Source organism: Lampetra fluviatilis, chromosome 46 (assembly GCF_964198595.1).
Source record: "Lampetra fluviatilis chromosome 46, kcLamFluv1.1, whole genome shotgun sequence".
NCBI lineage: Eukaryota > Metazoa > Chordata > Hyperoartia > Petromyzontiformes > Petromyzontidae > Lampetra > Lampetra fluviatilis.
In genome coordinates this window covers 6656915-6682234 of record NC_136320.1, presented here as the reverse complement: position 1 = coordinate 6682234, position 25320 = coordinate 6656915, and the positions used below count along the sequence as shown (strand labels likewise).

General features: G+C 44.7%; 1 protein-coding gene across 7 annotated transcripts in view; it reads left to right on the top strand.

The window, feature by feature from the left end:
• The first annotated feature begins 1121 nt into the window (after positions 1 to 1121).
• LOC144947727 (SWI/SNF-related matrix-associated actin-dependent regulator of chromatin subfamily A member 2-like) overlaps positions 1122 to 25320 on the top strand; it is a 61667-nt gene continuing 37468 nt past the window's right edge. For 4 of the 7 annotated variants that reach the window (XM_078877051.1, XM_078877053.1, XM_078877049.1 and 1 more), the window contains exons 1-20: positions 1123 to 1204; positions 2814 to 3152; positions 3731 to 3860; positions 5041 to 5385; positions 6419 to 6496; positions 7053 to 7377; positions 7762 to 7888; positions 9090 to 9263; positions 10205 to 10378; positions 11186 to 11359; positions 13239 to 13292; positions 13843 to 13973; positions 15401 to 15458; positions 16265 to 16395; positions 18295 to 18439; positions 18903 to 19066; positions 20759 to 20825; positions 21486 to 21596; positions 22452 to 22520; positions 23906 to 24079. In XM_078877051.1, the coding sequence (XP_078733177.1) occupies positions 2823 to 3152; positions 3731 to 3860; positions 5041 to 5385; positions 6419 to 6496; positions 7053 to 7377; positions 7762 to 7888; positions 9090 to 9263; positions 10205 to 10378; positions 11186 to 11359; positions 13239 to 13292; positions 13843 to 13973; positions 15401 to 15458; positions 16265 to 16395; positions 18295 to 18439; positions 18903 to 19066; positions 20759 to 20825; positions 21486 to 21596; positions 22452 to 22520; positions 23906 to 24079 (2961 nt within the window). In that variant the 5' untranslated portion in view covers positions 1123 to 1204; positions 2814 to 2822. Of the gene's footprint in view, positions 1279 to 1373; positions 1545 to 2813; positions 3153 to 3730; positions 3861 to 5040; positions 5386 to 6418; positions 6497 to 7052; positions 7378 to 7761; positions 7889 to 9089; positions 9264 to 10204; positions 10379 to 11185; positions 11360 to 13238; positions 13293 to 13842; positions 13974 to 15400; positions 15459 to 16264; positions 16396 to 18294; positions 18440 to 18902; positions 19067 to 20758; positions 20826 to 21485; positions 21597 to 22451; positions 22521 to 23905; positions 24080 to 25320 lie in introns of those variants that run through there. The other 3 variants (XM_078877054.1, XM_078877055.1, XM_078877052.1) reach the window with 3 other exon arrangements.

Sequence of the window (25320 nt, the reverse complement as noted above, 5' to 3'; positions counted from 1 at the left end):
AGAAATGTTTACTGAAGTGGGGGAGAAGCTGGAGTCAAGGGGTTTATACAGGGTGGGGGGGGGGCTACTATCAAATATGTGTTGATGAAGCCATCCAGATATACAAACGTATATATAACTTCAACCGAGAAAATTGATACAAATTGAGCAATCATGTTATTAACCAAGTTAAACCTTAGCTGCTTTGTAGTTGACTTTCATATCCGCATCTCCAGTTTCTTCCTCCCAGCCCTGCTCACTCCCATCACTTGGAAATTTGCCGTGCATTGTTTCGAGCCTGCAGCTTTCCACTGACCCATATTTCGCCCCCCCCCACCCTCATTTGGATCGTGTTGTTTGCCACTCTCCTCTGACCCATGCCCACCCCCCTTGGCTCCCCCCCCCTTCCTCAGCTATTTCCAGTAATCCCTTGTCACAATCAGCTCTTTTGCCTACTTCACCAATTGTTTCTTGCTGTGGTTGTCACCACCTGATGACGGACGCTTGTGTTGCGTCCGAAACGTCGTGATTAAATTTTTTGTATTTTTTTATTATTTTTATTTTGTAACTTTTATTTTTTACCTACGTGACTTTACTGAAAGAACCAAAGAGTATGTATCCACGATAATATTTTTTTCCCCCAAAAGTTAATTGCAGAACTGATTCCTGTTGCTACTTCCTCCACATTCTGCTCTGGGACTGATGCCTGCTCCTTCCCACGCTCCCTGCCTGTTCGCTATCAAAAAAACAATTATGTATTTTTATTATGTATTATTATTAATTTTATTATTTATTTTTTCCCTACGTGACTTTACCGAAACAACCTAAGAGTATGTTCGCTATTTAGTCGCTGCCAGTGCAATATTGGTGCTCCCTCCCCACCCTCACATTTCCCGCGGAACAAGAAGAGTTTCAGTTTACTTGCAAACACCGTAACAAACATCCCCAAAACAAAAAAAACGGCACGGTGCAAAAGTTGCGCGCTCAAAAATGAGATGGGAATCCGACGAAAAATTTCACAAAAAACCGACACATCTCGGAAAATTCTGGTAAAGAAAAAAACCCACCGTGGATTTTGGCGTGACGGCTACGCCGCCGCCGCCGCCTCCTCCTCTCTATGCGTTCGCCCAACCCCCCAATGCCCGGCAACAGCGGCCGCCGGCGCAAGCGATGGGCGCGGCCTGAGCGAGGGCAAAGCACGCGCTGCGGCCCCTGTGACCAACAGGTGAGACCGCCCGCCACCCGTGTCAGGGGGTAGACGCGAACGTCGGGACGTCTCCTCGGGTTGTGAAAAAGAAGGTACCCTTTCGCATCGTTCATTTCATTATTTTTTTTTAAAAACTCCCTTCCCCTCACGCCACCCACCCGCCCACCCTTCCTTTCTCTGGGCTCAGGGAAATGGAGACGCAGCGCGGTCTGGTCGGCGCCATGTTACAGTGGGCGCTCGCGAGCAACGAAGCATTTTCTGTTGTTTAAATGTTGTATTTCTTCTTGTTGTTGTGATCGTCGGAGGCTTACGCGGGGGGCGGAGGGGGGTTGCTTTTGAGGGAATTACGCGCATTAAGGTAAGGCTATATTTAGCGTTTTGTGATTTTTGTTTTGGCCGGCGTTTGAGAAAATGTGTGGTCAGGTTTAAGGCCTTGCTTAGGCCCCATAAGCTTTTGTTTTCGTTTAAAGGTTAAATTTTGTTTTTTTAAACTGTGCCGGCTTAAGCTGTGCAAAATGTACCTCGGAACATGAAGTGACTTGTTGTCATGAATGTTCGAAGTTGCGCGAAAGAGCGAAGTAAATACAATCGAAGGGTGTTTTCGTGTCACCCCTGTTATGTAAACAAGCCGAGCGTTAATCGTTGTACAGTACCCTTACAAAGACGGTGAAATGTATCTGCGTACGAAACAAACTTTTAATTCATTTTATTTTTCCCCACCACGTTTACGTACGTTTTAAAGAAAAACTAAACGCGTATGTTATGTATGTGATAGGCCCGATTGTAAACAATACAGCACCACTTTCGATTTACAAATACTGTGTGTATATACATGCCGTAAAGGTGACGCCAAGGCCCTTATAAGTCGATTGAATGAAATAAAGTTTAACTTTTTAACTGGGCCGAAATTAACGAAGGCAAATTGAACATGTAACAATGTGTAATCCTTTATGGACTGATAATCTGATACGTGCCGATGGTAATCTTAACCGTGGACCGATATGCGAACGCATTATGTTAGGCAATTGGCATGCATTATCTTTCACGCGCGTAGCGAATGTTGACTGCAGACATTTACCGTGTTCTGCTCGGTGTGGATGTGACGAGCCGATCCATTGTTTTGACGATTAAGCGAATCCTTGAAAACTATCGTCGGAAAGCCACTTATTAAGACGCACATCATGTTTAATATACAAATAAATTACAGCCATTCTCAATTAACGTTTGGATGAGAGCCACCCGATGCCCTGACGGTTTATTTATCCTTCGTTCACTCCAGTCCGTGTGGGTTGGTAAACGCGTGGAAATTGAAGAACCGGTTCACTTTGTTGATGTTCGCGTGACTTTGAATCGAACTCGGATCACGAGGTTCAAAACGTCCCCCCTCCACTAACCACTGTGCATTCGTCTTCTTGGTTCTTTCGATAAAGTCACGTAGAAGGGAAGTAATAAAGAACCAAGAAGATGAATCCCTGCAGTCACGAAAGCTTTAAATTGAAATGTAACCGCCACTGTGCATTCGTGCCACCACCCATACATATCTTAGTGTGTTTTTGTTGTTGTCGGTGGTGAAACAAACTCTTATATATCTAATAATCATTTTGTTTGTGTGTCTTTTTGTCTGTAGCCAGACACAATGTCGGCACCTGGAGATCAGGCCATGGGTGGCACCCCCCACCCAGGCCTCTCTCCAGGGCCCGGCCCGTCCCCCGGCACCATGATGGGTCCCAGCCCTGGCACCATGCTGGGCCACAGCCCTGGCCAGATGGTGGGGCCCAGTCCTGGTGGGGCCATGATGGGGCCTTCACCAGGGCCCATAATGGGGCCCAGCCCAGGACCTGGACCCTCACCCGGCTCCATGCACGGAATGATGGGCCCAAGTCCTGGACCACCACCCAGTGGGCACCCCATGGGCATGCCAGGCGCTGCGGGCTACCCACAGGAGAGCATGTACCCCATGCACAAGGTGTGATGCTTATATTGGTCAATTTGAACGTTCGTTGATGTTTTCATTATTGTTGTTGTTAAGGCACTTTGGGTCTTGAAGGTTGTTTTGTAGGCATGTAACAATATGTTAATTTAGATTTTTAAGTATGTATCCAAATGTGCGTGTGAGAAGTCTGTATGGTTATATATAACTAATGCACCGCACCTTGTCATTCTGCTGCTTGGATGTTATATGAAAATTCATCTTTAGGGTAGTGTCACATGAGAACAATAGAATAAGACTTTACAAACCAGACAAACACACTGGAGAAAAAAATAAATTATTGAAACAAATTGATTGTACTGTGGAAGACAGAATATTGAATCATTACATTCCAAATATCTTGTCACTGCCTTAAGATGCTGGTACTCCTACATTAAATATTAATGTTTCTACTCCATCTGGACTTCCATCCTTTATGTACTAAATCGTAGCGTTGTGTTCCTATGCACTTCATATGATGTGTTTTAGAGTATGTTTAACTGCTGTTCTGCTGTATTTATACATTTTTATATGTAAATGTTTGTATTTATCTTCCGTTTGCGTTTGACACGCAGTCAATGGAATCCATGCAGGACAAAGTCATGGTGGACGATCCGCGCTACGGACCGATGCGCCCGATGGGCATGAGGCCAACGATGTCGAGCCTGCCTCCACCGCACAGCCCCATGGATCAGCATTCCCAGGGTCAGACTCACCTGGCCTCGCAGCCGCTTAGCACAACACTTACTGCAGGCATACCATATCTACGGAGTGTCCTCAAAATAACTTGAGCAGGTATATCGTGGTGTCTCCTATATTTAATGGGGTGGTTTTTTGGGGGGTTCATGAGAGAGTTGGGGGAAAAAAGGGAGGGAACTTTTTTTGGAATGTCGCACATGCGTAGCTCGAAAGTGTATCGTCACGCGAAGAAATTATCCCTTTACAATCTGTAAATGGGATAAATGTAGTCTTATTGGAAATAAGGGGGTTTTGGTAAGAATATATATACCAGGATACATCACACCTTTGAATTAGTCCGTTGTTTTGAGGATACACAGAATTACCGCTGATGTAATTGTTCTTTTGCAAATAATAGAAAGAAAGACATGTTTGACAGTTTGTGTGTAGCTGGCATACAGACACATCAAGACTGTAACTGGGAAACACTAACAATGTGATATTTTTCGATTTAAAGCTTTCGTGACTGCAGGGATTCATCTTCTTGGTTCTTTCGGTAAAGTCACGTAGAAGGGAAGTAATAAAATAATAAAAATAAAACATAATAAAACAATTCTCACGACGTTTCGGCCACAACGCAAGCAGCCATCCTCAGGCGAAGAAGAAGCTTGGGGTGTTTCATTCTTCGCCTGAGGATGGCTGCTTGCGTTGTGGCCGAAACGTCGTGAGAATTGTTTTATTATGTTTTATTTTTATTATTTTATTACTTCCCTTCTACGTGACTTTACCGAAAGAACCAAGAAAATGTGATATTTTGTCATTTGTATGGGCAATAATGTAATGTTCACTTACAAGTAAACACATGCTTCACCGTTTTATATGTATTTACCAAAACATACCACTGTACAATTGTAAAAAAGGTAAATATTTACACATTGTTGATGTGCGACTAGATGAGATTTAAAATGTAAAAAGTTTTAGCTAGACCAATCAGTACCCTTGTTACTCATACATGGTTATGGCTCTTATCAATACCCACATTCCCATGCCACTTGATTCTCAAACTCATTTCTGATTGGTGTGAGTGGCAGTATTTTTCAGGGAATTATCTGTTCCCTACAGTGCCCTCCCACCAATTGTGACCAAGTGAAAACCGGCAGTCCATTTAAAACTCTTCACGTTTCCTCTTCGATGGCGGTTGGCGCAGGTTACCCGTCGCCACACCCATCTCCGATGAGCGGTGCCGAGCACGCCTCCAGCCCCATGCAAGGCGGCATCGCACCTCCGCCAGCCGCGGGTCCGTCTGGGACGCCCGACCCAACACAGGGCGCCGTCGCAAGCAAAGGCACCTCGCCCTCCTTCAGCCCCCTCCAACTGCAGCAGCTGCGTGCTCAGATCCTGGCTTACAAGCTGCTTGCCCGGGGCCAACCCTTGCCCGAGAACCTGCAGCTGGCAGTCCAGGGCAAGCGGCCGCCGCCGGGACCGCAGTCGTCCCACCAGGCGCCCCCGCCCGGTCCCCAGAACCTCCCGCCGCAGTTCAGCCGTCCACATGGTGAGAGAGCAGCAGAGCTGCGCCGTGAAGCGTTGGCAAGCGTGCATTAGCCGCTCGCAGCCGTCTGTATGCACGGACAGATTCACATGGATGCGTACAAAGGACAAAAGAAAGACTAAGGGAGAGGCACGAGAAAAGTAGTGTAGAAATACATGAGACAAGACACGGGGTAGGGGGGAAACGTAAGGAGAGATAGAAAAGGAAAGACATCGGAAAAGGCACCTACCTTCACGTGAGGTGAGAGAAAGAGACAAGATTAGAGACATGAGAGACGCGTGGGGAGATTTAACAGATGAGGATATGAGAGGAAACGCGAGAGGCACAGGTATTGAAATATAGGATAGATAGACATCGGTTGAGAGACAGGAGGTACAAGTATGTATGTTGAACTTTTTCACAGTATGTAGCCAAACGTGCTAATTGGAGATGTGGGGAAGGACAACTATCTAAATACAAAAAGCAGTTCTAAAGAAATGAGTTTTCAATCTGTATTGAATGGATATGTGGGGCATTCCAGAGGTGAAAGTCACATTGTCAAGAAAAATAACAGAAACTCTAAGTCTATACACACAAAGTAATACATAAAGGAAGCAGAGAAACAAAGAAGACGTGGAGCGCTTATATGAGAGGATGATGTGAAAACATTTCGGGGAGAGACGTAAGAGAGGGAGAAACGAGGATGGAGATTCAAGAGGAAGGTAACTGATGGAGGAACACAGGAATAGATGGAGACATGGGAAAGAGTTATTTGAGAAACACTGCTATTGTGTACTAACTGTAAATACTATGAATGATGGTTATTAAAATCTGCAGGCTTTTGGCAAAATACACATTCAGTAAGACTTATGGGAGCATGAGTTCACTTGACCGTTTTTAAAAATTTAAATCATAGTGGTGGATGCTAGTTGAATGTTTCCGTATGGTTTTCGCTGCATTGCTGAAAGAAAGTTGTTCTTTATTATGCAGGTAATTACTATTTTCTCCTCGCTAATATTTGGCGATGTCAGAATTTATTTCTTTTTTCATTTTGCAGCAATGGGTATTTCCCCAATGCCTGGAGGTGCAGTACAAGGGCCTATGTCCACTGGCAGTAGCAAACCGTGGTCTGAAGGTATTGTGAATCGTTTAACTTGCCTCAGTTTGTAGCATCAAGTTAATGCTTGAGAATGTTACTTGTGATACATTGTCTGAATAGACTTAGCGTTTCTGTATTTTACTTGGCAATGTAAATTTCACCTCTGGAATACCCCACATCCATTATCTCCTCTCCTAAGGGCTTCGTGATCCATGGCACATCCACTCTTTAGTGTGGTCTCACTGCCTCTTTCTCTCCGTTTCCCTCTTGCCATGTGTTAGTGGTGGAGGCCATCGGCACGTAACCGCTGTCATTTTCTTGCACTCCTCTTCATGGGCCAAGACTTCTATGTTCTATGGTGCTCGAAGCTCAATTTGTAAATCACTGATTTGGATTCTCTTTTATTCAATTCGAACGTTAAAATACCTCTGGGTCCTGGTCTGACCTGCATGCAAAACGTACAGTCGGTGCACCTCAAAACAGCAATTATGCACGAGGAGTTTGAACTATACTACTAACACCTTTTGTTAATGCTTGCTTAAATGCATAAGTTGATAATAACGCAAACACTGCGTGCAATTGTTCGTTGAAGGTCCCTCGCTGAGTTCGGTGGTGTCGAGCAGCACGCCCCAACGCCACCCGACAGCCGGCCGACCCTCTCCTGCCCCACCACCCTCCGTGCCCCCGACATCCGTGCCGGGCGGAGTGCCGGGTACCCCGCAGGGGCAGTCGGCCCCCCACCCACAGATGACGCCGCAGCCTTTAGGGCCCGGTCCAACGCCACACGGACCGATGGCCACGCCGGGCCATGTTGGGTCGAGCGTGCCGCCTTTCCAGTTACGCCAGAACCTCATCACGCCCATCGCCAAGCCACAGGGCCTCGACCCTGTAGAAATCCTGCAGGAGAGGGAGTACAGGTAGAGCTTACAGACTGATGATGAGAGCGGCAGCACCTCAAATCTTTTGCATGGAATGGCTATGTTTTTCTTCATATTCATTGGAAATGAATTCATATTTAACATGTATCATTATTTTCTATAATACATTACTGTCACAGTTTATTACTTCCGTCACAAGAAAATCCATGAGACCTAGGATGTGCTATTTAAATTACTTTGCCATATTGACAATTCTCACATTAAACTTGATACATTATTGTTTTGGGTATATCATTATTTATACATTAAATGTAGTTACTTGCTCACCGTGCCAGCCTTCGGCAGGTTATAAGGTTCTTGATTCTGACATTGAATGCAGGTGTATTGTAAATTAAGTTTGTGGTGGGGGTACCTTGTGTGCAGGCTACAGGCTCGCATCGCCCACCGCATTGAGGAGCTAGAGAACCTGCCTGGATCACTGCCGGGCGACCTGCGCAACAAGGCCACCATCGAGATCAAGGCGCTGCGCCTCCTCAACTTTCAACGCCAGGTACCACCTGACGCACTGGGTGATCCATTTTTAAGTAACCCACTAAACTAATGGCGAGAAATTAAACACATTCCTGCGGAGGGAGCTGCTAGGAACGTTGGGTTGCTCAGTCAATGGCCAGGGTCAACGGCGGCATGGTGTATTCCGCAAATATGGCCGACTGTGAGGGCGGGCACAAGCCGGCGTTGAGTTTTATAAGGGCACCACGGGGTGACCAGCCCCTCCCCACCCAGCCCCACCCTCCACCCAGCCCCAACCCACCCTCCCCACCCAGCCCCTCCCCACCCTCCCCTCTCCACCCAGCCCCACTTTCCCCACCCAGCTCCTCCCCACCCTCCCCTCCCCACCCAGCCCCTCCCTGCACGACGGACACAATAATCCCCTGCGGGCTGGTGTAACCAAGAGGTTCCTACCAGTATAAATCCTCATCATCATGATCCATGGGCAGATAGCCCGTCGGTGACCACTGCACATTTCGCCATTTGCCAATATGCTCAAGTAGTGCCACATCTTTCTGGCACCAACCTCTTTTATGTCGTCAAGCCATTATCTGTTCGGTCTTCCTCTCTTTCTGCTTCCTTCAATGTGTCTGAACAAATAAATACGTTTAAATTTCCACCTCCTGCGATTCTGAAGACACGTGTTTGCAGAGCTGTCGAATTCACGACATTAAACCACCTGCTGAGAAAGAAGAGTGTCGTTAGAGATGAGTGAATGTATCTATAAATTCATCACCTGATGTTATTCTGCATCCGAGGCTGTCTGAGTTAAAGTTTTGTTGGTAAAAAAAATAAAAACGCTCAGTTATTTTGAACCACATGATTGTGGGATATGGCTCACGACTTCCATTTTCTATGGTCCGTGGCCACATGAGGGCATAGCACTTTAATAAAACCCACAAATGATATTTATCTTTTACCGCAAGCATCTTAGCCATACGATTCAGGCCTTGGGGTGGAATATTTACCATCTTTCAACAACATCGTTTATAATGTTTGTGCACTCTCTCTTCCAGTAATAGAAATGACTAAGGTGGTGGGTGTTTAATTTGTTTCCCACCTAAGAAATTTCAAGGACTTATACGTAAAGGTTCCGCACCCCCCGGTTTAATAAAACGCCAACACGGTGACATCACTGAAGTTTGATGACGACGTTTTTTCTTCATTCCCAACAATGTCCTGGGGGGGGTGGGGGTGTGCAGCTACGGCAGGAGGTTGTTGCCTGCATGCGGCGCGACACGACGCTCGAGACGGCGCTCAACGCCAAGGCGTACAAGCGCAGCAAGCGGCAGACGCTGCGCGAGGCGCGCATCACCGAGAAGTTGGAGAAGCAGCAGAAGATCGAGCAGGAGCGCAAGCGCAAGCAGAAGCACCAGGTGCGGCACCCTCCAGCCCCCCCCCCCCCCCCAAAGCCCCACTCGTGTGTTGGGCCGGTGTTGGATTCTCTCCCCTCCGAAGAGCTTCGTTGTAAATAGGACCGGTGGAACAAAAAATTGAATTCCATCAATTTATTGCAACGTCGTCACGGGTCAGAACAGTGATGCCCAAAGTTAGTATTTGCACATGTACGTGTGTGTGTGTGTACCACTCTGTTTGGTTAATTTTGGGTGAAGTCGAGTAACGTAGATGTAGGGGAATGGAAACTTAGTATTGCAATGGATTTTGCTGTAATTTTGTCTGCTGCCCATGACATGTAATCTGTTTTATACACGGTCATCAAAGCACTATCTGACAACTCGGGTATGTAAAAAAATGTAGATTAGTTCTGTAAGTAAAATTGTTAAACATTGGGGGTAGGTTATATCGGGCAGGTTATGCATGATAGGGTAGGTGAGGTTTAGGCTTAGAATCATAATATTTATACTGGAGGAATCCAATGAGCTCGAAAGCTTTTTCACAGATATCCAGTAGGTGCATTCAAGAACGTTACAAGAACAAACAATAGAAAAACATGAAATAGTGCAAGTATAGGAAAGGTAAACAAATTACTTTAAAATATACAAATACAACTAAATAATTTGTATCTTACCAGGTAAAGTCCACGGGTATCAACTTCTTTTTCAGAATTGACCTGGCCACAAATGATAGCGCAACAAGGTGACCTATCATGTGGGCATAGCAGCTAAATAATCTCAATGAATGTTTATCATCATCTCAATGCATAGAGGGAAGCAATGCATATTAGCGAGGGTCCCAAGAAGAGTGGCAGAGTGGCTACTAGGCGGTGATAGGGGCACCCGTGTCCTCTGCTGTCCGCGAACATACTCGGCATTGAAATCAACTCACGCACATGTTTGCTTGCCTTCTCCACACGCAGGAGTACCTGAATAGCATCCTGCAGCATGCCAAGGACTTCAAGGAGTTCCACCGGACGATGACGGCCAAGGTGCAGAAAGTGACTCGCGCCGTGGCCACATACCACGCCAACACAGAGCGCGAGCAGAAGAAGGAGAATGAGCGCATCGAGAAGGAGCGCATGCGGCGCCTCATGGTCAGTGCTGCGCACACCCCCACACTTCTCTCTATAACTGCCCGCAAGGGGGGAGCAGGGTGTGGTTTAAAAGAGACAAGCAGAGCCTCGCGTATTCTTAATAACACGGGTGGTTCTCTTGTAAGCCCGCTTGTAGGGCCACCGGTTGGTTTTTGAAAGCCGAGTGCTAAAATGCCGATTTCGAGTCCGTTTTGGCCCTTTCTGAGGTTCTCTCGGACACAAGGCCCAGGGCGAAACTGCTCCAGCTCTACGGCCGTACCCAATTAGGGAATACCAGAAGGGGCTTTAAAAAGCCTGTTTAGACCACAAATCTCTTCCAAGGGAGGACCTGGCTTTCAAAAACCAAACCAAGTACAAAGTAGGTACAGCAAACACAATCCCTTTAATTGATTATTTGCTTAGTACTAGAATTGCAGTTGGTTGTTGGAGGGACTTATCCATACATCGGTGGACCCATTCATTTGGAGAACTAATTTCTTTCAATATGCTTTTCGTGTTTAGTTTGTTGTCCTTCCCCACACCTCTGACTAGCACGGTTGGCTACATACGTTGCGAAATAAGTTCAATCTACATACATTCCAGCAACCTACAGGGCCTTTATTTGCTCCTTGACCAGATATACTGCTGGACACTGGATTTAGCATCGCCACGCGTAGGTGTCCATGCACACAATTGACAGGGGTAACATAGGTATCCAGCACTCTTCAACCCCCTTGGCTCCTCACCACCTCCGCTCCCCGCAATTCCATCGCTGACCAGTTAACAAAATACTAATAACGTGACTGACGTTGGCGATGGGACGTGCAGGCAGAAGATGAGGAAGGCTACAGGAATCTTATCGACCAGAAGAAGGACAAGCGTCTGGCCTACCTGCTCATGCAGACGGACGAGTACATTGGTAATCTCACGGACCTGGTGCGCGAGCACAAGATTCAGCAGGCCGCCCGTGAAAAGAAGAAAAAGAAGAAGAGGAAGAAGAAGGTGAGACACTGCACACTCGAACATTTCGGTCGGGTAATTTTCCCCATTTGCCAAGAAAAAGATTACTCTTTCGGTAAAGTCACGTAGAATGGAATTAATAAAATAATAAAATAAAACATAAAATCATTCTCACGACGTTTCGGCCACAACGCAAGCAGCCGTCCTCAGGTGAAGACCAGGTCTGTCGGGGAGACAGCGTCTGAATGAGCTTTAAATCGAAAAAAAGATTGTTTTTTTTGCAACAAAATAAGAGCCCAGTGTAAGACACAGACCACAACAATGGGATGGTAAAATTTTGATTTAAAGCTTTCGTGACTGCAGAGATTCATATTCTTGGTTCTTTCGGTAAAGTCACGTAGAAGGGAAATAATAAAATAATATAAATATTAAACAATCAAATTCTCACGACGTTTCGACTGCAACACAAGCAATCATCATCAGGTCAAAACGTCGGGAGAAGTTGATTGTTTTATATTTATTTTATTATTTCCCTTCTACGTGACTTTACCGAAAGAACCAATAATATAATGGGATGGTAGCGTAGGGGGCGGGGGGAGGACAAAAACCTCTGCCAACAGAGGCCCGGCCTCAATACTCCTGGGTCCATAGATGGGGGAGGAGATTGGGCTCACTGGCCCACATGCAGGGATGACCAGCGGGAGAAGAATTTATTTTTTACATGCTTTTTATTAACTCACTCTGTTGTTGTATCCTCAAATCTTGTAGCTCAATTTGAACCCACTTCCCAATGTGGTATCGACTGCAAATTTGGTATAATTGTCATATTGATGACATAAAAAAAATTCCATTATTTTTTATATGTTATGTTTCGGCTTGGGTCTAATTGTCCACGCTCAACTGACGTTGGCTGTAATTGGCCATGGCCGCTTACGTTATGGCAAGCTTCAGGGCCACTTCCTGGAGTCGTGGAGTTCTGCCATTACCAGTACGGTACATTTCATGAAAGCGTGTTTTAATAAAAGTTGTTTTAAATATTACTTCTTAATATTTAGTTCCATTCCGTGTTCACATCGGGTTCTCAACTATGGTCTATTTGTTTTTTTTTCCATATGCATATTTAAACTCTGATGGTTCTGAGAAGGTGCATCGCACCTAGTTTTGATAGGGGGGCATATGAAAGGATTTCAGAAGTAGTTCCGTCATTCTGGATTTGAAGCTTTCGTGACTGCAAGGATTCATACTCTTAGGTTTTTTCGCTAAAGTCACGTAGGTAAAAATAATAATAAATCAATTAAATCACGACGTTTCGGAGGCAACACAAGTCTCCGTCTTCAGGTGGGACCGTCACGGCTAAAATTACTGTATCAAGTGAGGAAAAATCCAAGAGACAAGATCTTATATACAAGTTAAGGGGGAGGGGGGAGGGGCTTATCTGAATGTGGTAGCCAGGAAATGGAACGGTGGGGGGGGCGGAGCTAGAAGGGAACAATTGGTGCACCTCAACTTGGGCTTACGGCCGATGTTAGCTGACAAATCCAAAATACAAAATAGCAGTACTGTTAAACGCTGGGGATGTCAACACTCGGTAAAGTAGACTAGTACCTGTCAAATAAGATGGTACAAATATATGTAGAGTATAGTTCTGTTATGTCGTCTTCCAATGGCTGTTCCCTAACATGGGCGTGATTGTTAAAACTGATTTCCGTGAGGTTTCAGACTGTACATTTCCTTGTTCTAGAACGTAGCATTGATTACACTGTTGGAAATTAATTGTGACAAAACAAACCAAAAATTAAATCTGAACATTTGATAAAGGAGTTTGAGTGCACACTTGTAAAACTTTAATTCTTTCTCTACTGCACATAAGTTGGCTTTTTTTTTTACAAACAGTGCATTGATAGCTCTTTTGACATTTCAGAAGCAGGAGGAGAATGGCGAGAATTCTAATTCAGGGATGGGTCCGGATGGAGAGGTACGTGCCAATTGGTTACTACTTCAGCAAACCACTGTGTTTGAGAGTAAACCCACAACATTTGCAATTTGAGTACAATGTTTCCCTGGTGATTACAGCCAGCTCCGTCAGGCAATCGACTGGGTGTATTTACCATAATTACATGCCGTCTGCTTCACAGTGGACGTTAAAGATCCCGTGGCTTTGTTTGAAAAAGAGCAGGCCATGTCTGTCTACTGGAATCATGGTCCAAATTTGCCAAATTTGAATAGTTACCCACCAATTACCTGATTTGGCGAACACATAGTAATCATCACCCCTGCTGAAAAACTACTGCAGACTATGTGAAACATGGTGCCTTTGTGTGCGATAAATGGTGCACATACGGAAGGGGCTAATGATATGTTTTAAGGCACGTGAATTTGCCTGGTATTTCGAGGACGGACACAATGTGTGGCATTTTTACCAATGCACTTTAATTCAGCCGTCCGTTAGTACGGCTCACCGGAGCAGCCAGCAGTGGACCACGTTTGTCTCGTTGTTTTGATACCATGTCTTGTTTGTCACGTAGCCACTGGATGAGAGCAGTCAGATGAGCGACCTCCCGGTCAAGGTCATCCAGACGGAATCGGGCCGCATCCTCACAGGCCCGGAGGCCCCTAAAGCCAGCCAGCTGGACACCTGGCTTGAGATGAACCCTGGGTATTTCACGCATTGCACTAAACTACTAACCTACCTGTCTGCGATGTAATTTCTCACGATACAATTCCACTATATGGCAATGATGACATTTTTTGATTTAAAGCTTTTGTGACTGCAGGGATTCATATTCTTGGTTCTTACGGTAAAGTCACGTAGAAGGGAAATAATAAAATAATATAAATATTAAACAATAAAATTCTCACGACGTTTCGACTGCAACACAAGCAATCATCACACCTGATGTTTTATATTTTTGTATTATTTCCCTTCTACGTGACTTTACCAAAAGAACCAAGAATAATGATGACATTATTTTGCCCTAACTTGGTAATTGTGTTTCACAATTTGTGTGTATTGGTTTAGCGTTTTACTGTAATTATACTATGAACAATGAGGGATGAAGTTCTTCAGTTGCAGTTCATTTAACATAAGCTTTGCCATAAGTCGCATAATCTTTGCACATTTATCATCTAAACTAATACTTCATGAGCTGTCGGCTACACAACTAAATAACGTGAAAATCTGAAAATAATGAAGTCTTACAATTGTCATACTGTAAATTCTTCTGCTAAAAGCGTTTTACAAAGCAACATTTAAATGGACAATTGCAATTTAGTTACTACTTTCATTATTTAATTAGTAACTTCATAAATTCATCATGAGAAATTCTAATATTTAACAACATTAAAATGAGCATAAGAAATTAAGTATTTATGGCAACCAATTACTCTGAAAGGATGTTGATTCTAAATGTGTAGGGAAACAATCGGAGGGCCTGGATAAAAAAAAAGACATGCGACCACGGGGACAACGTAGAAACTCCAAATATACAGCAGGCATCAGGGTCAGGATCGAACCCACAACCTCCTGCGTACCAGGCGAGGGAGTTAACATCTCGCCACGGTGGCACGATCTGTCATGCTATCTGTGGTGTACTCATTCTGTTGTATCGACCGAGGGGTTGTTATTTAAGAAGCTGTATCCCATTGTGTCAGCTGCCATGCTTATTGATTGAACTGATTGTATGTCCAGTGTGCTTTCCATTACACCTCGGTAGCATCCCAGTTAATTGATGACTTCAGTTTAACACGTAGGCTTTCGCGACCAATATTATTCATAATAAACGTTTTTGGATTAGATCGCGTTATTCATAAATGTGTCGTAACCCTTCATCACCCGACACGGCCAATCAGCAATTTGTAAATGTTATGGATTCACTCTTCAACACACCGGTGGGCTAAAGTAGTGAACTATTTCTATTTTGTCAACGTGACACTTTTTTTTTTGCTGATTGGCCGTGTCGGGTGGTGGAGTGGAGGGTTACAACACATTTATAAATAACGCGATCTAACCCAAAATCGTTTATTATGAATTGATGACTTGTTTGTAAAAAAATGTTTCTACCATTTCGATTTTGATGTGCGCAGGTATGAAGTTGCCCCGAGGTCGGATAGCGAAGAGAGTAGCTCTGAAGAGGATGACACGGTAAAAGAGACCTCACGCACCGACATTCAGATTGTTTTAATGAGTAAAGGAATACTGATATTTTACAGCACTTTCTCAATCCTCTGCTGGATCACAGCTACCCCATGGTACGTCTTATCATGGGGGTTGTTTGACTATACTTCACCATGCTGGACAATTCAGGTTGTAGAAGTTGGGGGGATCCAGGACCGGTTTAGGACCAGTAACTTTCTGGCCTGCCCCTGCTGGACTAATGTAAAATGAGATTCGGAACTCACCGGATTCTTCCAAGCTAAATGAAGATTCTGATTCTGAGATATCGCCTGCCACTCATATTAGCCATGGCAGGGATTTGAAGTTGGATCACCTGGTTCCAATGCACCACAGCCTCACTTGAATTTCCATAAATATCCTCACGGATAGGCCATCTATTTGTTATACTGCCAACTGCTAGCCAGTAGAAGTCCTCAAGGTTGTGTGATTTGGACGCGTAATATTATTTTCGCATTCCACCAAAACCTAGTTCCAAATCTCTCGCGGCTGATTGTAATTCAGTTCCATTGAAAGGGCAAATGCAAGCACAACCTGCATGGGAACCTTTTTACAAAACACACTGTACACTCTTCAGTAACAAAATTGTTTACACACTGACTTGTTTTAATTATGGGCAATAAAATAATAAAGAAAGGTTATCTTTCAACTCATTAGAGTTGCATTTGTCCCATAAGCCTGTGGGGCCCTTTTGCACCGTGGTTTATTTTTGCGGCTTTTTTTTTCTCTTTAGCCTTTTGTGTTTGACGGTGTGTTTTATCGTGTTGTGTTTGAAGGAATATGAGGATGAAGATTTGCCTCAGCCGCAGGTGCCTCCTCCCGGCGAGGAGACCACGAAGAAGGGAAAGCAGTTGCCACACCCCGAGACTGAGGACGTCTCTGAGGACGACGCAAAGCACATCATCGAGTAAGCTCCGGCGTTATGTTTTGCTCGCGCAATTAGCGACGAAAGTATTCGTCTGCGAAGTGTTTGTTTTTTGGTCACCGACAACTGTGTGGACAAAACTCCATCAAGCGTGATGATGACTACGACGACCCACTGAAGTCCTAGGTATGACAGACTCTACTGGGAAAACTCATAACTGGTCTGAATTAAGATGCGTACGAAGATAATACAGGTAGTCCCCGACTTACGATGGTCCGACTTACGATATTTCGATCTTACGATGGCGATAGCGATATGACAAAATTGTAAAATATTTGACATTTCGCGTGGCAGGCAAACGCAGCAGCGTACGAGGTACGATACTGTACGTTGGGACGCTGCCGGGATGTACTGTACGCATCTCCTGCCTTGTGCGATGCCTCACTCTCACCAGCGGTCGACGGAGTTAAATTGTCTCTGTGTTCAATGCATGTTAAAAGTTTATATAGCAGATAGGATTGTTTCCTGAAAAAACTTTCTATGAAATTGCAGTTCATATAGGTCGGCTAAGAATTTACCTTGGTTTTTTTTACTTTAAATTTTACTGTGCAATACAGTATTGTAATTAATAAATACATACATTATATAGTTTATACAGTACGGTACTGTAAATTGCTCTATTTTGCCAAATTATCACCATTCTTTAAGACTCCTGGGTAGGCTAGGCCATCTTCGACTTACGATATTTTCAACTAACGATGGGGTCGTCGTAACGCATCTCCATCGTAAGTCGAGGACTACCTGTATAGTAATGTTGACACTGGCCATTGCCACCGAGGAAGACCAAGAATTATAAATGGCTCTTTGTCTATTTACAAATTGACAAGAGTTCACTGGTCATCTGGCATGATGATGTTGAGCGAGGAAAACTTTGTGTACCCCTCACCAACATTTAATAACACATAGGGGATTATATTTTTCACTGCTTTAGTCTACCAGACCATTAGATTTACTCGGTGAAAAATCCACACACTAAGACGTGTCTATAATATGCCATGGGTATTTGTCGACTACACTAAGACTGATCAAAGTAACAAATGCTGCTAAATTCACACTGGTAGGCATGCCCTGGCAACCGCGCTCACTTGTTTTCTAAATTGAAAACTAATTTCAATCTAGATTTGAAGGTGTTGAAGCTTGCACTTCTCCACTCCCCCTACCCCACACCCCCACCCTCTCTATCTCTCCCCCCCTCTCTCTCTTACTTATATAGCCTCTTGTTACAAGCAGCCCCCTTTTGCCCACTTCAGCAATTGTTTCTTGCTGTGGTTGTCCCACCAGATGACGGCCACTTGTGTTGCGCCCGAAACGTCGTGATTTAATTTATTTTATTTTATACCTACGTGACTTTACCGAAAGAACCACAAAGAGTATGAAAAAAATTTCTTTAGAACTGCTTTTTGTGTTTAGTTTGTTGGCCTTCCCCCCCGCACCTCTGATTAGCACGGTTGACCTATGTACGGTGCGAAAGAAGTTCAACATGCGTACGAATAAAACTCGACTTTATATTTTTTATGAAAACAGTGGTGGTGGTGGTGGTGTTGGAGAGCAGTAGTGTCGCGGTTAGTGTGCTGCACTATAAACCCAGTAACCCAGGTTCGATTCCGCTTAACATAAGTGACGATTTTCTGAACCGGTCCTGGTCCTCCCCTAGGTCGATTCAGCCTCAAATGAGTACATGGTGCAGTGTGTGATCATCTCCACTTGGGAGAGACAAAGGTGCCTGGGCATGGTGCTGGCCACCCACTCCCTCGTGTATGGTGCATTCATAGGTGCTACTCCCTTAACAGCACTTGCCCCAATATTCTGTTAAGACTATATGGGGGATCTTTGTCTTTGGTGGTGAAGAGTGATTCCACACGGTCTTTTGTCGTTGGACAGGCACGCCCGGCAGGATGTGGATGATGAGTACCGCAGGCAGGAGGTGAGCGGATCGCAGTCCTACTACACCATGGCCCACGCCGTCTCCGAGAGGGTGGAGTGCCAGTCGTCCCTGCTTGTCAACGGCTCGCTCAAGATGTACCAGGTCTGCATCTTACCTATTGCCCCTCCGTATGCTCTGAACCTTGTCCGCATAAAACTCTGTTCTCTTTGTTAAATGCACAGTCCTCTGTCAGTCCCACTACAAGGTGAGGGCCTTTTGATCGCTGTCGAGGTCTTTGAGGTTATTATTTGTCGATATTCCACCATGCTCGTCGCTGCGGGTTGTTGAAGACAGGCAGCATAGACGTGAGCATGAAGTATAGTACAACATTGGATTTTGTCGCAATGCCCTCTTCTGTCGACAACGTAGACCCGCAGCCTTTACCGTTCTTTCTGTGCGTGGCGTTCGCTCTGTCCAAAGTACTCGGCAGGCTCAAGTTTGCTTCGCTTCTGAGATCCGACGAGATTGGGGGGGCTGCATTTTGGGTGGGTTGGGTTATAGGTGTTGTCTCGTATGCCACAACCGTGTGTTAAACTGCCCCCCCCCCCCCCCTTCCCGGCTACAGGTACAAGGCCTCGAGTGGCTGGTGTCGCTCTACAACAACAACCTCAACGGCATCCTGGCTGACGAGATGGGGCTCGGCAAGACTATCCAGACCATAGCCCTCATCACCTACCTCATGGAGCACAAGCGACTCAATGGGCCCTTCCTCATCATCGTACCCCTCTCGTGAGATTCAGCGATATACAGTATATAAAATGGAAATTTGTGATTATGTGTGTCTGTTCAAAATGTTTAGCGTACTTCCCGACATGCAACAAACTTTAAATTTGCCATGTGGGTACTTTCCAGACTGTACACCATGCAAAAATTATAAGAATAGACTCTTGTATTTTTGGGGGAGGGGGGCGCAATAATGCATATATTTTGCACGGCAAGTGAGCTGTGACGTCACATCTGTCATGTGACCCGTATGCGGAAGCGTAACGGAGTGTGCCTGCTGATCACGGGTAAAGTGAAATACAAATGTGTTGCAGGTCTAAGGCGTTCTTCGCGCAGCATTGCCGCTTTATTATTTCAGTCGTTTACTGCCGTTCGCACCCTGAAAGTTGTGTGTAGTGGTTAGCGCACTTCGCTACGAACCCGGCGACCCGAGTTCGATTCCCGCTCACGGCCACCACCGGTGACAATTATTTGAATCGGTCCTGGGCCTCCCCTAGGTTGACTCAGGCTCAAATGAGTAACTGGTGTGGTGTGTAAACATCGCCACTGGGGAGACAAAGGTGGCCGGGCGTGGTGAATCCAAGTCGAAGCCGGGTAGTAAAGCTAGTCAATTATAACCAGCATTGGCGTAATTGTAAAGCTCAATGATGCATAAGTTGGATGTACTGCATTCTCCCGATTTGTAAGATGCTCCGGAAAATCAAGACTCACCTCAGACTTTGCCGTCATTTTAAAATAAAGTTTATTTTTACTTGGGAAAATGTGCTGCTACAGAGAGCTATCTGCAAGCAGATGATTATGAATGTTTTTGTTAAATATGGTGAGGCGTCTTTTGGAAAATTATCCTCAACAGCTCCTGGTGTCTTCCATCCTCTGGGTGGTCATATATTGCTGTGGAACAACTAAGATTAAAAAAACGCATTCGTAACTCTTGATTTAAAATACAAGGAGAAAAATGCATCTTTTAATTTGGAGTAAAGTAAAACCTTGGCTGGCGAGCATAATTCGTTTCGGAAGCGTGTTTGTAATCCAAAGCACTCGTATATCAGTTGTGATCACATGACGCTCGGCAGACAAAGCTTATACACGTACGACTCGTGTTGCAAGACCTCGCTCGTTTATCAAATTAATATTTATTTTAAAAATGTACTCTTGCAAAACACTCGCAGACCAAGTTACTCGCAATCCAAGGTTTTACTGTATATGGTAATAGTATTAATAATAATTCACAGCCCTTTGTCAAGCCAATGCTGGGTGAAGGCCTCCCCATGCTGTGTCAGTCACAGGGTTTGTTTGGCAAAACTTCACCATGCTGGTCAGTGTGTGGGTTGGTGAAGGAGGCATGGGGCAAGGACCATTTCAGATATTTTACCACTTGGCTGGGAATTTAATTCGGGAAACTGGGTTCATGTTGCAGTGCACTAAGCACTCCACTACCGCTCCAACCCCATAACATTTTTGGGAAGCTGTAAAATTCTAATGGCCCATTGCTGCTGATGGTCCATTGAGAGTTGCTTTTGTGTAAATGCATATGACTTTCCTCCTTGCTCCACTTTTATATCTTACGTTTTGCGTAGTATGTGATATCTTCAACTTTTCACTAGAATGTAAATTGCACAGGAAGGTGATAACCTGTCATGCATATCACACTAATGTGGCCTTTTTAATCTATTTTACAATCTTTATATTTTTTAACAGGACCTTGTCAAACTGGATGCTGGAATTTGACAAATGGGGCCCATCCGTGGTGAAGATATCTTACAAGGTGGCTATTGCTGATGCAAAATATACATAAAAGTAATATCGCTGCCTGCTTCATATCAGACAAATCAGCCGTAGCACGTCCATGCATGTAATGAGTGTGTGTACGTATGTTCTTGATAATGGCATAAATATTTAGATATTCTTGGTTCTTTCGGTAAAGTCACGTAGAAGGGAAATAATAAAATAAAATAAATATGAAGCAATAAAATTCTCACAACGTTTCAACTGCAACACCTGATGATGATTGCTTGTGTTGCAGTCGAAACGTCGTGAGAATTTTATTGTTTTATATTTTTATTTTATTATTTCCCTTCTTCTTGACTTTACCGAAAGAACCAAGACTATGAATCCCTGCAGTCACGAAAGCTTTAAATCAAAATATTTAGATGTTCTCTAATCATTGTCGAGCCCATTGAGATGCATTTGTATTTTAAAAAGGAGATCTGGAGAACTGCATAGACATGTTTTATTTTTATACTCGCAAAAATGCACAATATTTTTTTTAAAATTTGCAAGAAGAGAAAAATAACAGTGAGTTGGCTGTTGACTTGCTGTGAGGTGTTGTCCATACGACGGGGTGTAATACTTCACAAGTCCCTGAACAAGAAGCAGAACTTTAAATGTGCTTTGCTCACAAAGAGCGCTCCGCCAATTCCTGCAGGGTTCTCCTCTTGCGCGGCGAGCATTCATGCCACAGCTTCGCAGCGGAAAGTTCAACGTGCTGCTCACCACGTACGAGTACATCATCAAGGACAAGCACGTGCTGGCCAAGGTAGCCATCGCCTCGGACATGTGCTGGCACGGCCTGCTGTTACCTTTGATCTTTTTAAATCCTTTATATTAAGTTCGCTTGCTTGCTTGCGCGCTTACGACCGTGCAAATCTTTCGGTCGTTTTTTAACCCACTTCCCGTGATCCAATCGAGCTGACATTTTGCACACAGACTCGTTGTGCGTGACAATTTATTTTCATGAACTTTTTTTTGCATATTTACACTTTTTAGAAAAAATTATTATATTTAATTATCAATTGCTTAATTGTGGCAGGCAATCATCTGACCCATAGGTGGCAACCATCTCAAGCCAGAGGACGAGAGGACTCTAGCCGCCATGCATATAAAGGATTTATAGTGAAAAACTTTGTTTTTACGGGTTGATTTTTTCCCAGTCGTATTCCATTTGCGTGTTGGGGTGGCCTCCGCCAAGCTTCCTCGGTGTGCCTGGCAAAGGCGACATTGAATTATATCTTGCCAGGACTTTTCCCGGAACACTAGAAGAATATTTGTTCCGATTGTACCGCGGTTACACACAAGACGCGTGCTGCCCCCCAAGGCTGCAACCGTAACAGTGCCAATGGTTCTTTCGGTAAAGTCACGAAGGTATAAAATAAAAGAAAAAACTTTTTTTTATAAAAAAAAGCAAAAAATAAATAAATCTCTTTTTTTTTTACTTTTTTTTTTTACTTTTATTTTATACCTACGTGACTTCACCGAAAGAACCAAAGAGTATGGAACATTGCAGTCACGAAAACTTCAAATCTAAACTAGTGCCAATGAAGGCTTAGGGTCAACTTGTCTGCTGTCGTTGTGTCCAAGCTATGAACACCTTTGTACCGGTGTGCCCACGCAGCTCCGCTGGAAGTACATGATTGTGGACGAAGGACACAGAATGAAGAACCACCACTGCAAGCTGACCCAGGTATATGAATTTTGGACACTTGCTCCTTTAATGCTGGACTGTGTTTTGTGGGATAACGTGTGTTCAGTCGTGCAGAAGCTTTTAGTTTGACTGCACATCAAATACAATCATACTTATGTATGGTATTTGCCCCATTATCGTGCAAGTCTATCATAACATTTGGGGGGACCAAATCTTCCAGGGGGTCTGGGGGTCCCCCCCCCCTCCCCAGAAAAAAACATCGAAATTTGAAAACTCATTTCTGTTTAAAATTCACTAGCACATGGGATGGGCTTTTTATTTATTTATTTACAATGTCTACTCTGTTTTATTCTTTTTTTCTCCTTTTCTTGTTTCATTGTATGTAATGGCTGAGATTAGGGATTAATACAGTACAACCATAACCACAATAATCTAAACAGAAATCTATGCATTGTTATATGAAGACAAGTCCAGATATTGTGGCCAAGGTTTAGCGAATTGTTGTTTTTATTTACATAGCATAGCAATTATTATTTTTAAATATTTTTATAGCAAAATATTTGGGGGGGGACATTTTGAGCAGATTTGAATATTGGGGGGTGGGGATATGCCCCCCCCAATATATACTATAAATACGGCCTTGGTCTGCATTAGTTTAACAGTCGAGTGCAATACTTTATTTTATCCTTGTGGTAATTTTCTTAGTAATTTTAGCAAACTTTTGACCGTGACTCACACACATGGCGTACCCATTTTTGAATAATGCCACTGGATCGTCAGTGTCCTCAGTGAAAGTGTAAAGCATACGGTGTGCGTTTTTTTGGGGGTAAAGCACCCAAGATATTGACCAGGGTGGCTGGCAGAGCTCGAACCGTGATCCCCTGCAGCAAGTGGGCAAACTTTTTTCAAATTTTCTTGATGTGGTTTTCACACCTGATGATGATGGCCTGTGTTGCAATCGAAACGTCGTGATAATTTTATTGTTTTATATTTTTATTATTTAATTGTTTTATATTTTTATTATTTATTGTTTCCCTTCTACGTGACTTTACCGAAAGAACCAAGAATATGAATCCCTGCAGTCACGAAAGCTTTAAATCTAAATTTAAAACGTGCTACTGCCCGGCCGTGTCTACTGATTGATTGACACCACGCGTGGCCTTTTTCCGTCTAGCCTAGGGGTCGGCAACCAAAATAATAAGAGCCATTCTGTTTCGAATTCAGTAAAGAAACTCAATATTTCAAGAGCCGAAATGCACTTGGTGAATACGGGACGGCCCTTAATAAATGATGTCAGGAAGCAGTCCTTAAAGAGCTGGCTGTATGCAGCTCTGGAGCTGCAGGTTTGCCGCCCCCTGGTTTAGCCTCCTCTTAACTCTTGCCCCCCCCCCCTCCCGGTTCCTGACTCTCCGAACGTTGCGCAGGTGCTGAACACGCACTACATCGCGCCACGACGCCTTCTGCTCACGGGGACGCCGCTGCAGAACAAGCTGCCCGAGCTGTGGGCCCTGCTCAACTTCCTGCTGCCCACCATCTTCAAGAGCTGCAGCACCTTTGAGCAGTGGTTCAACGCCCCCTTTGCCTTGACGGGAGAAAAGGTTCGGTTGTTCAGCTCTCTGTAGGCGGATTGAGTAGTTTGGTACTGGTAGGAACCTCCTGGTTACACCAGCCCACAGGAGATTATTCTGTCCGTCCGTCCGTCGTGCAGGGAGGGGCTGGGTGGGGAGGGAGGGGCTAGGTGTGGAGGGGAGGGGCTGGATGGGGAGGGTTGGGCTGGGCTGGGTGGGGAGGGTGGGGAGGGTTGGGCTGGGTGGGGAGAGTTTGGCTGGGTGGGGAGGGTGGGGCTGGGTGGGGGGTGGGAGGGGTGGGGAGGGGAGGAGCTGGTCACCCCGTGGTGCCCTTATAAAACTCAACGTTTAAACTACTCACGCCAGCTTGTGCCCGCCCTCACAGTCGGGCATATTTGCGGAATACACCGCGCCGCCATTGACCCTGGCCATTGACCGAGCAACCCAACGTTCCTACCAGCTCCCTCCGCAGGAATGTGTTTTAACACGTAGGCTTTCGCGACCAATATCCAAAATAGATATGACTACATTAACCCCCTTCTCTGGTGTTTGCACCTGAGGCTCACAGTGATGACATCACCTCTACTCTATTTAAGACCGAAACAGGAAGAAGACTTCACAATTCTGGCTAATCGCCCTATAATGCCAGTTGTAACTGCCAGTGAAACGTCACACTATTGTAAATGTGGGTTTACTCTCCCAACACACAACCGGTGTGCTAAAGGAGGAACTGATTGGCACGTTTTGTTTACGTGACCATACTAATTGGCTGTTTCGGGTGGTGGCGGATTTAACGACACATTTATAATTACGCATTTTAACCCCAAAAAAATCTTTATTATGGAGTGAATAACGATTGTGCTTGTGGATTCGGGGCCAGATATGAACACGGTACACGTAGTCTCTGTATGGTTCGAGTGAAATGTTGGCAATGGTCACACTTGTCCGATTTTTTTCATGACATTGTGCCAATGTAGCAAATAGAAACGATGGTGAAGCGTCAAGGCAATATATATCCCAGCCAGTATGTGATTCTGGCCGACGGTCAAGTGTCATAGGAAGGTTACAAAACTGCTGTGGTGGAAAGCAGTTGCCATTACTATACCAACAATACCCAGAAATGTCTGTCATTGACGCTTGTGACGTCGCTCCACATCGACCAGCCCCCCTCATTAATAATCATGAGCATGTGACGTCACTCCACATGGAACACCCTCCCCCCTCATTAATAATCATGAGCAGGTGACGTAACTCCACATCGAACAGCCCCC